At 40.2% G+C, this 12,329-nt stretch overlaps 1 protein-coding gene across 2 annotated transcripts in view; it reads right to left on the bottom strand.

The window, feature by feature from the left end:
• TANGO6 (transport and golgi organization 6 homolog) overlaps nt 1-12,329 on the bottom strand; it is a 172,031-nt gene that overhangs the window by 55,685 nt on the left and 104,017 nt on the right. For both annotated transcript variants that reach the window (XM_075995744.1, XM_075995745.1), the window contains one exon: nt 8,210-8,350. In XM_075995744.1, the coding sequence (XP_075851859.1) occupies nt 8,210-8,350 (141 nt within the window). The remainder of the gene's footprint in view (nt 1-8,209; nt 8,351-12,329) is intronic.

Raw genomic sequence — 12,329 nt, 5'->3', positions numbered from 1 at the left:
AGATGAGAAGAAAAAAGTATGAAGACACTGAAAATAAAAATAACAGCAGAATAAAATGCTGAAACATCTCAGTATAATTAGTTATCTTTAAAGAAAAGACCCCTTGCCAATGGCATCTTGTATCTCCTGAGCCAGGGATTCTTGCAGCTGGTGATTTTTAGAAAAGAACTGCAATATCTATGCGAATCTATTTAAAGAGATCTAATTATAAAAGGTAAAGATTTCTGCTTCTTAAAGTAGGATACAAAGCTTGATTTGGGGGGAAAAAAGGACATAAGAATGATTTGGAAAGATGAATAACTCCTAAAGCAAAAAACGAAGGGCTGTCAAAGAAACATATGTATGTACTTGAATCTTTGTCCTGGGGCAGGACAGGATGATCACACTTTTTACTGGATGGAAAGGCTACTTACTAGGGTTGGCTTTTGCCTTGGTAAAATGAAGGAATATGATGTACTCACTCAAAATAACAATAATAGCAACCAATATTTATTCACTCCTTACCATAAAAGATACTGAATACTTTATCTACATTATCTTATTTCATTTCATAACCACCCAATCAGGTAGTTACTATAATTACCTCCACTTGGAACAGAGAAGTTATTAACTTGTCCACTCTATTAAATGTTAAGAATCAAGATAGGAACTTAAGGAAGTTATGACTATAGGGTCACAGTGCACACCTCTGATACAGGTAAAACGCACTCCAAGGTTAAGTCCATATGTCAAATTCTTATTTATCTGCCCAATGGCTGCCACTGTAGATGGTTCCAGCTCTCTAATTTGGTATCTGGCAACCCCACCACAGGAGTTAATATAGTGGTAAATATATCTCTATAATGATATTCATATATTTATAAGTGACTTCATTTATATTATTCCATTTGAGCCTCTCAATAGCTCTATGAAAATAACAGTTGCTGGGTGGATTATAACTCCATCTCCACTAAATGTTAAAAAAATGACAGTCTCTCATTTCTTCCTCTGAATTGCCTATAATATCTACCTTTTCTCACCATTCTCACAGACAATCCTCTAATCAAAGTGCTCCTCTCTTTGTGCCAAGGAATACCACAACCACCCCCTAGCTATCTCTCTGGCTCCAGCCTCTCCTTTCCTCAGCATCTTTCATGCCCCTGCCAATCACAAACCTACACATCTTGCAACACGCTACTTCCTGCAGGAATCTATGGTGATTCCCATATGCCCATCACGTCAGTCTAGACTCTCTGTGGTACTTTCCTCCATCCACCCCCATGTAGCTGTACTTCCCCAAAGTAGGTAGCCAACACAACCTCTTCAGGGAGACAGGTTAAGTCTCAGTTCTCTATCCTTGTCACATGATCCCACTTCTGTTCTGTTCTCATGTTTCCTTTCTTACCTGGGGACATCTTCTTTCCTTCTTTCTCACATGTAATCCTTAATTTGAGATTCACTGTCATCTATTGGCCCAACAACATCCTAATAGGTCTCTCTGCTTTGAGATTTGTCCCATTCTAAGTTGTCCTTCAGAGTGACCAAAGAGATTTTGCTAAAACGTAATTATGATTAATTACTCCCTCCCTAAAGTCTTTCAATGGTTCCCATTAAAGTCAACCTAGGCTGGATGTGGTGGCTCTGGCTCATGTTGGTAATCCCAGCACTTTGGGAAGCTGATCCAGGAGGATGACTTGAGGCCAAGAGTTTGAGACCAGCCTGGGCAACATCGTGAGACCCTGTCTCCACAAAAAATAAAAAAAATTATCAAGGTGTGGTGGTATGCACCTCTAGTCCCAGCTACTTGGAAGGCTGAGGTGAGAGGATCACTTGAGCCCAGGAGTTCAAGACCAGTCTGGGCAACATAGGCAGCCTCTAAAATGGCACCCATTGATCCTCATCTCCTGGTATTCATGTTCTATGTAATTCCCTATCCTTGAGTGGAAGCTGAATTTAGCAACTCATTTCTAACAAACTCAGTATGACAAAGGTAATAGGAAGTCAACCTTGAAATTAGTTTACAAAGTTACATCTTGCTTGCCCTTCCTTTCTCTCTTGCTTGATTGCTCTTGTGGAAGGCAGAGTTCATGTTGTGAGCTGCCCCGTGGAGTAGCCCAGGTGGCAAGGAATAAAGGGTGATTACTGGTCAACAGTCAGCAAGGAGCTGAGCCTTCAGTCCGACAGCCTGCAAAACAACTGAATCCTGCAACCAAGACAGTGAGAGCTTGAAAATGGCTCTCTCCTTAGCTGATTCCTCCATGTGACTACACCTTGACTGCAGCCTTGTGAGAGACTCTCGGAGCAGAGGAACCCAGCTAAGCCATTTCTGGACTCTTGAATCTATAAAGACTGTTATATAGATGTTTGCTGTTTTAATCTACTACATTTTGAGGTAATTTGTTCTGCAGCTACAGATAACTAATAGAGAATGAAGTATTAAAGATAAGGAGGGAAAAATCAAGGAAACAGAAAACTAAAAACAATACAGAAAATTAATTAAACTAAAAGCTGGGTCTTCTAAAAAGAAAGTTAATGTAATTGATAAACTCCTAACTAGATTGCTCAGGTAAAAAAATAAAAGAGACGAGGCATAAATTACTAATATCAGGAATGAAGGAAGGGGATATACAACACAATAAATCCTATAACCATTAAAATGATAATAAAGGAATACTATGAATAATTTTATGCTAATAAATTTAAAACTTAGATGAAATATATAAATTCCTTAAAAAACACAGATTAACAAAACTGACTCCAAAAGAAACAGAAAATCTGAATAACCCTATATCTTCTAAAGAAATTGAATTTAAAAAGTTTCACATATAGAGGAACTACCAGATGGCTTAACAGGTGAATTCAATACAATTTTAGAAATAAACATTACCAATCCTATATAAACTCTTCCAGAAAATAGGTGAGGAGCCACTTTTCAAATTGTTTTATGAAGCCAGCACTGCCCTAATACCAAAAGCAAAGATATTAAAGGAAAACATATACCAAAAAGAAGCAAAACAAAAAGGAAACAAAACTTTTCCTTGTAATATCTTTGCTTTTGGTGGAGGATGAAGAATTGATCATTGGTTTTGTTAATATTTAGTTTGGTAAGAGAATGTTCGGGATGAAAGTCCCATTACAGTGACTTGGGAAGAGCATGGGAAGGGAAGAAGCAAGTATAGACAACTTCTCTTTTTTTTTTTTGAGACAGGGTCTTGATCTGTCTCCTGGGCTAGAGTGCAGTGGCATCATCATAGCTCACTGCAACCCCAAACTCCTAGGCTCAAGCCATCCTCCTGCCTCATCCTCCCAAGGTGCTAGAATTACAGGGGTGAGCCATGGCACCTGGCCACATACAACTTTTTCCAAGAGTTTTACTCTGGAGGAGACCAGAGAATTAGAGCTAGAGTTGGAAGAAGATATGGGGTCAAGAGAGGTTCTACTACATATAAGAAATCTTACAACTCAATAAAATAAGAGAAATAGCCAATTAAAAAATGGAAAAAGATCTCAACAGTTACTTCACAAAAGAGATAAATAGAAAATAAGCATATGAAAAGATGCTCAGTATAATTAGTCATCAGAAAAATACATATTAAACCCATAATGAATTGCTTTGATGAAAGTACACTGAACACTTTTCCATCTGGTAACCGAGGGGGAAAAAAAAAAGAAAGAAAAAAAAAAACCACAATGAGATACCACTATTGACCCATTAAAATGGCTAAAACTGAAAAAAACTATTGATACTAAGAGTTAGAGAAGATATAGAGCAAGTGGAACTCTCATACACAGCTAGTCAGAATGTAAAATGGTACAACTACTTTGGAAAATAGTGGCAGTTTCTTATACACCTACTATATGACCCAGCAATTCCACTCCTAGGTATTGACATGAAAATATATATATATACATTCACACAAAGATTTGTACCAGCACATTCGTTCATAGCAGCTATACTGATAATAGCTCAAAACTGGAAACAACCTGAATGTCCATCCATAAGCAAATGTATGAACAACTTCTGGTATATTCATTCAAAGCAATACCATTTAGGAATAACAAGTAGTGAACTACTGATATAAGGAATGTGGATAAATCTCAAAAACATTATGCTAAGGAAAAGAAGTCAGACACAAAAGGGCATATACTGCATAAATCCATCGGCATGAAGCTCTAGAAAAGACAAATGTGATCTAAAATAACAGGAAGCATATCTCTGGTTACCTGGAGTGGGATGTGGAATGGGAGAATAACAAGGTATAATGAAACTTTTTGAGATGATGAAAATGTTCTATATTTTGATTATGGTGATGGTTACATGGGTTTATACCAAACCTCATTGAAATGTACACTTAACAATGGGACCATTTTATTGTATGTAAATTATACCTTGATACAGTTGATTTCAAAGAAAGCAAATTACATAGTAATTATAAATAAAAAGATTCTGTTTTTGTAAAAGAGGGGGGGAAAGCCCATATATGTTTGTATATATCTGTATGAGTACAAAGAAAGGTATGAAAGATACATACCAAACTAAGTAGAGACCAAACCCGTCTCTACTATAAATAGAAAGAAATTAATTGGCCAACTAAAAATATATAGAAAAAATTAGCCAGGCATGGTAGTGCATGCCTATATGGGAGGCTGAGGCAGAAGGATCGCTTGAGCACAGGAGTTTGGGGTTGCTGTGAGCTAGGCTGATGCTATAGCACTCTGGCCAGGGCAACAGAGTGAGACTGTCTCAAAAAAAAAAAAAAAAGAAAAGAAAGAAAAAAGAAAAAAAAATTTCTGGTAACCACCTAATTAGAATGCCCTTGAGGTATTTGATTATGATCCTGTGAAACAAATTTTGTTGAGTAAGATACTTCTAAAGGTGATTTATCTATTTCATCATTCCTTGACTAGACTTTTAAGTTAATAGAAAAATATTTGTTTTCTTAAGACTTCCTTTTCCCCCATTGCAATCAGGACAAATGACAAAAGAACGCAAAAAAGAGGACTTTCTTAGCCCATTCAATTTGAAAGAACATAATTCTCAAGATTTTTTTTCTATTTGACAACGGACATAGCAGATGGCTTAAAAAGCCCTATGTCACTCACAATTTTAGGAAATAATCTGCCAGTATATAAACAATTTAAAATAGAAATAGCCTTTGACCTAGTAATTCTACTTTGATAAATAACAATCCAACAGAAATAAAGGTTCCAGTGCTTTAACATGTGTATATATACAAAATAGACATACGTATACATTTATATAAAATATGTTTTTATTAGCACACATACATGAGAATTTATACTGCAGTGCTGCATACTGCAGGAAAAAATAGAAAAAAGTGAATGCTCATCCACGGAGGAAGATTGTATAAGTGGTGTACAAATTGTGGTACATCCATACTGCAAAATATTATGTGGCTGTTTAAAAACTCCTCCCCTCATTTTAATTCCTAGGCTAAGCCAATTGGAACTCACAGTAGCCCACTAGACACATCCAATTATTCAACTTTTCCTTTGTTTTCTACAAGTGGCTGGAAGAAGGTGGTTGTCAGAGCAGAATTTGGGACTAAATTTGTTCTTCTTTGGACAGACGACAGGCTTTCTAAAGTCAGATACGGGCTTCATCCTGGAGCTACATGGGCGGGTAGAGACCTGGGATCATGGGTTGATTACTGCTTGGATGAACTTTGAGCAGGACAGAGTTGTATACTGTGTAACTCCAGGGCATGCCATTCATACAAGGATGACCCTTGGAGTCTGTACAACTGTGAACAAACTGCCTAGCTGTATGTTGCAGCCTGGGATTTACCCAACACATCTGAGTGATATTATAAAGCAGAAATAGGCCGGGTGTGGGTGGTTCATGCCTGTGATTTCTAGCACTTTGGAAGGTTGAGGTGGGAGGACTGCTGAAGGCCAGGAGTTTGAGACCAGCTTGAGCAAGAGTGAGACCCCGTCTCTACAAAAAAATAGAAAAATTAGCTGGGTGTGGTAGCATGCACCTGTAGTCCCAGCTACTCGGGAGGCTGAGGTAGGAGAATTGCTTGAGCACAGGAGTTTGAGGTTTCAGTAAGCTATAATGATACCATTGCATTGTAGCCTGGGTAACAGAGAAATTCTGTCTCAATCAATCAATAAAATAAAATTTTTTTTTTAATTTAAAAAATAAAAAGCAGAAACAGAATGGTCCATAAGGCTTTAGAACAGAGTATCTCAACAGGGCCCTTATTGACATTTTGAACCACATCGTTCTTTGCTGTGAAGAGAGATGTCATGTGAATTGTAGGATGCTTAGCAACATTCTGGACCTGTTCCAACTAGGTGCCAGTAATAAGCTCCTCCACCCAGTTGTAACAACCAAAAATGTCTGCAGATATTGCCAAATGTCCCCTGGGATGCATTTTTGAGGGATATTTCTCCCCTTACCCCCTATTTGAGAACCACTGGTCTAGAGGAACAAAGAAGAACTAGGTAGTGTTTGTCTACGTTTGCCAAAGAAAAAGATACAGGTTGAGTATCCCCTATGCAAAACACTTGAGATAGAAGGGTGTTTTATTGTTGCTGTTTTTTGCATTTTGGAATATTTGCTGAATACTTACCAGTTGAGCATCCCTAATCCTAAAATCCAAAATCTGAGATGCTTCAATGAGCATTTTCTTTGAGTGTTATGTTGGCGCTCGAAAAGTTTTGGATTTTGGAGCATTTTGAATTTCAGATTTTTCGATTAGGGATACTCAACCTTTATTGTATACGTGAGAAAGGAGTGTAGTTTACTGTACATTAGAGTAATTCCCCAGGTAATCTTACAAGGAAATATCCCCACAGGTTTATTCCCTTTTCCTTTAATTCTATTCACCAAGTAATATCTCAATTACTTATTCAATATCTTGAGCACAGTACTATTAGGAAAGTATTACTAAAGAGTAAATATGTTATGGTTTTAAAGAAGTTTTTAACAATATAATACATACAACAGTCAGTCCAGAGGTTATTGTCAACATTGACGTTGGACCCATGTGAGGAAACAGATGGAAAAACATTTGGAATGATTGGTAATTTAACAATGTGTTAAGATTACATTTCTAGAAGTACAAAAAACCCCTGAATCACTCCTTAAATAAAAGAGACTAAACCAAAATCCTTCCACAATATTTTCAACATTGAAAAGTAGAGATAACAATATATAAAGCTGGGTGCAGTGGTATGTCCCTGTAGTCTCAGCTACTTAAAAGGCTGAGGTGGGAGAATTGCCTGACCCAGGAGTTCAAGTCCAGCCTGGGCAACATAGCAAAACCTCGTCTCAAAATTATATAGATGGATAGATTCATAGTTACATAATTATGGTTGGGAAAGCCTTTCTATGTAAAGAGAGAAACCATAAAGGAAAAGATAGAATTACCTACATCAAAATAAAAAATTATTTCAAAAACAAAATGAGAGCCGGGCCTGTAATCCTAGCACTCTGGGAGGCTGAGGCGGGAGGATTGCTCCAGGTCAGGAGTTCAAAACCAGCCTGAGCAAGAGCGAGACCCCGTCTCTTATACTATAAATAGAAAGAAATTAATTGGCCAACTAATACATATATAGAAAAAATTAGCCGGGCATGGTGGCGCATGCCTGTAGTCCCAGCTACTTGGGAGGCTGAGGCAGGAGGATTGCTTCTGCCCAGGAGTTTGAGGTTGCTGTGAGCTAGGCTGACGCCACGGCACTCACTCTAGCCTGGGCAACAAAGTGAGACTCTATCTCAAAAAAAAAAAAAAAAAAAAAAAAAAAAAAAGGCCGGGCGCGGTGGCTCACGCCTGTAATCCTAGCACTCTGGGAGGCCGAGGCGGGCAGATTGCTCAAGGTCAGGAATTCAAAACCAGCCTGAGTGAGACCCCGTCTCTACCATAAAAATAGAAAGAAATTAATTGGCCAACTAATATATATAATATAAAAATCAGCCGGGCATGGTGGCTCGTGCCTGTAGTCCCAGCTACTCGGGAGGCTGAGGCAGCAGGATCGCTTGAGCCCAGGAGTTTGAGGTTGCTGTGAGCTAGGCTGACGCCATGGCACTCACTCTAGCCTAGGCAAGAAAGCGAGACTCTGTCTCAAAAAAAAAAAAAAAAAAAACCAAAATGAAACAAAATGTGAATAAAACTAAAAGACAAGGAACAAACTGAACAAAATACTTACAACATAAATGTCAATGGTTCAAGATATTTAAATATACAGGAATGGGAAAACTCACCTAACGCCCTGACAATTCGCATCAGGACTTCTCCAACTTTCATTCTGGTCTCTGGCGTGTGCTTGTCTTTTCCACCATCATATTGAGCCAAGAGGTCTGGCAAGATTCTCTCAGGGTACACATCTGAGAGCACGGCAACCCCTGGGGTTGACAACAAAAAGAAAGGATTCATTACTGTTTAGGATTAAAAGGCAAATAAACCCAGACATCCTGTGACGGGATGAACACAGAAACATTGAGACCGCCTCTGTAATCCTACCAGCAAGGGCTGCCCTTTATTTGCAGAGATGACATATGGAGTGGAAAGAACACGGGCCTGGGAGTACAGGCTCCTGGTTTTCTGCGGTCTAGTCCAATATGATCTCTAAGGTCACTGCCAGCACTGACATTCTATGATCTATGGATTATAGACTCTTGAAGCAGAGGCTAAATGATTATATATCATGGCAGAGATTCATTCAACAGCAAGGAAAGACTGTATGGAAGGCCCTCTAGGGAACCTACTGATTCTGGGACTCTCAGTTTGTCCCTGCCAACAGGGACAATACTAGTCAGCAACCAAGACTACCAAAGCACAGCAGTGCCTACTGCCTTGGTGGCAGCTCTCCATGCCAGTATCATTTCTCTCCATAAAACTGCCAACAATGAGAGCCATTTCCACAAGGAAACATTTTCAGAGCATTCTGGGCATGATCAGTACTAGGCCTAAGCTTATGGCTGAGTTCCCAGATCAACAAAACCAGGGAAGATCCTGCCCTTGAACCCCTTTCCTAGGACTTGTTGATCCCTGGTCCCATCCATGCTAGCACCTCCTAAATGTGTAAACTGCAGCAGTGTTGTCATGATCTGAGCCAAACTCTGTACCGAGGAAGCTTTAAATATGACCCAAGATGGAACCAGAACAAAGCCACTGGTCTCCAAAACTATATAAATACAAATTTTATTATTCAGGGGTGAGGGAAGGGGTTACATACTTTAAAGAGAACAAAACAAAGTAAAGAAGGAAACGGGGGTTCCAGAACGTATCCAGGCCAAGGATGCTTCTCACTACCTCTATCTCAACCACTCTGGTGCACATCTCTGGTCTGGACTTTCCCAATAATTCCCTAATTGGTTTCCCTGCTTCTACCCTTTACCCTCATTGCAGCTGGAACAACCTGGTTTAAATCATAAGTCAGGGCCCTTCATTCTTCTGCCTCACTGTTCTTTAAAATATGTAATCCCCGTACCCCCCTCTCCCGTGGTTTCCCTCTCCCCTGAACATGAGCGGTCCCCATCCCCCATCTGCCTTTGTTCTCTCCCTCACTCACTGTCTCCAGCAACTCTGCGGCCTCGGCCTCGCTATTCTGCAGGAGACAGAGATCTGCTCCTGGCCCATGTCACTGCCTCCCTGCCCCTCTGCCTGGCTGCTGCTCCTGCTCCGGGTAGGTTTGTTCCCAAACCCCCATCATGTCTCTGTTGACAGGTCACATCTATCACACATAGAAGTGCAAAGCCTCCTCCCCTGCCACTCTTTATCCATCTCCCCCTGCTTCATTTTTCTTCTTAGCACTTCATGTTATGTGACATGTTATGTATGTCCCTATTTTTTGTCTGCTTTCCTCCTTGGAATGAATGTGAGCTCTACAAAGTCAAGGATTTCATTCCGTTTCCTGCTGTATGCCCAATGCCTTGAAGAGTGCCAGCACACGGCAGGTGCTCGATAATTACTTGATAAATGAATGAATGCCTGAATGAAAGGGGTGAAGATACAGTCATGATATAAATTTCAGGAATTAAGGAAGAGAGGCAGCGGAGGGAGTAATATAAATGCTTCAGAAATCTATAATTATTTTCACCAGAGTTTACCATTCTCCTGTTTAAACTGACAGCCTTGCAGGCGAAGTCGACATACTGTTTTCTATGTCACAGGTTGTGATTCCATTCCCTTATAAATGACATACATGCTCGCTCCTCAGTGGGCTCCTTAGCCGCCACATCTGGTGAGCTGTGAAGGCAGGGCGCCTGCTGAGGGCTGCACCTGTCTGCCCATCTTCTTTCCTGCTCTCCCCACTGCCCCCCTTTTCTTTGCTTCCAAAGAGCACGGCATGTGGCCCTAAGCCACGCCCTGCTGTATGTGGGCTCCATTTTATACAAACATAAGTTCTGCTCTTTTATTTATTTATTTATTTTTTTTGAGTCAGACTCTCACTCTGTTGCCTGGACTAGAGTGTTGTGGCATCAACCTAGCTCACAGCAACCTCAAACTCCTGGGCTCAAACAATCCTTCTGCCTCAGTCTCCCAAGTAGCTGGGACTACAGGCATGCGCCACCATGCCTGGCTAATTTTTTGTGTATATATATATGTGTGTGTGTGTGTATATATATATATACACACACACACACATATATTTTAGTTGGTCAATTAATTTGTTTCTGTTTTTAGTACAGATGGGGTCTTGGAAGTTCAAGGTGGAGTAAGTGGCTTGACAAAAGAGTAAATGAATTCTATACTGAGGGAGAGAAAGGAAACAGCTTCCACATTCTAAAAGAGCCCCAGAAGAAAAGTGAATTGGTAGATGGTAACTGCAATTCTGGCAGGTGTTGTATCACTGATATATTATAAGGCCTGGCGTATATTATAGATCTGCAGCTATCATAACCACCTTCTCCTCAGAAGTTCAGGAATTTGGTAGATTTGTTTCCTTTTAGGAATATACTTGTGACTTTATAATGGAGACGGGATTTGCTTTATAAATCCCATTTTTCTTTTCTTTTTTTTTTGAGATAGGGTCTCAAAAAAAACCTGTCACCCAGGCTGGAGTGTAGTGGTGTGATCACAGCTCACTGTAACCTTGAATTCCTGGACTCAAGCAATCCTTCCACCTTAGTCCCCCATGTAGCTGGTACTACAGGCATGTACCACTAAGCCCAGCCAATTTTTTGAATAAATGGGGCCTTGCTATGTTGCTCAGGCTGATCTTTAACTCCTGGCCTCAAGTGATCCCCCCACCTCAGCCTCCCAAAATGTTGGGATTATAGGTGTGATCCACCATACCCGGCCTATACCTAGCTTTTCTGAAATCCATCCATTACCTAAGTCCCTACTACTGTTGTTTATTCCTATCTTCTCTCATTAATCCTTAGCAGAGGACAGTTATTTAGTTATATGAACACATTTGGCCAAATGAGCTCTTAACTTCCTCTCTGCAGTGGACAGACGTGTGGTTGCACACAGCATCGACTCTTCTGATAACACCACTCTGGTGTTCCTTTGGAGAAAGATCCCTTCCCCACTCTCAGTCTGTGTGGTTTGAGTGGGCTAACTAATCACTTTCTCTCCCTCTGGGTGTAAAGTTATATCCTAGGCTGGCCAATTAGGATATTCCATCCCATCCCCACCACAATGGTTGGATAAGGAGCAGGCAATGAGACTGGGTCCTGGAGCCCATATTGAAACTACTGGGAAAGATAAGTGTTCCCCCTGGTCTATGATGAAGATATTAACCTGGAGCTTCCAGTGGCCACCACGTGGAAAAGCCCACCCAAGAACGTCACCCAAGCTGGAGAGTCAAGTCAAGAGAGAGAGGGAGAAAAAGGAAGAGATCTGACAGCATCCTTTGAGCCCCTGGATCCACCTGTACTTCTACCCACTGGACTTTCTGGATACAAAAGCCAATAAATACCCTTTTGTGCTTATGCCAGTTTGAATTTTTTTCAACCAAAGGAATCAGATTAAACAATTTTTTTTTCCAGATTTTTTCGTTTTGCTTTTCCCATACTGTCAAACTTTAAACTCAACCAGGGAGTTTAAGTTCTCCCAACCATCCAGAAAAATGTTGCCAATACAAAGTACAGTTTCCTTGCTTCCCACAATCCCAGGTATAACAGCAGCTGTTTATCTTCCTGTTGGGCTGCTCCACAGACTGCTGCCAAATGGCCCGCCACTGTTTGAGTTTTACCTTCTAGGATACAGTTGCCACCTATGAGTTCATAAAATCCCTACAGGATAAGGGAAGTTCCCTCCTTATCCACCAGGCAGGAAAGAGAATCATATATCATGCTTAATACCCTACAAAAACTAAAGGGATGAGATTTTGTGGGGCTGTTTTAGTGTCTTATTTGAAAAGTTTTCTAAACT

Source organism: Microcebus murinus, chromosome 20, assembly GCF_040939455.1.
Source record: "Microcebus murinus isolate Inina chromosome 20, M.murinus_Inina_mat1.0, whole genome shotgun sequence".
Lineage (NCBI taxonomy): Eukaryota > Metazoa > Chordata > Mammalia > Primates > Cheirogaleidae > Microcebus > Microcebus murinus.
Note: the sequence above shows the minus strand (reverse complement) of the source record. Positions and strands in the feature narration are given on the sequence as shown.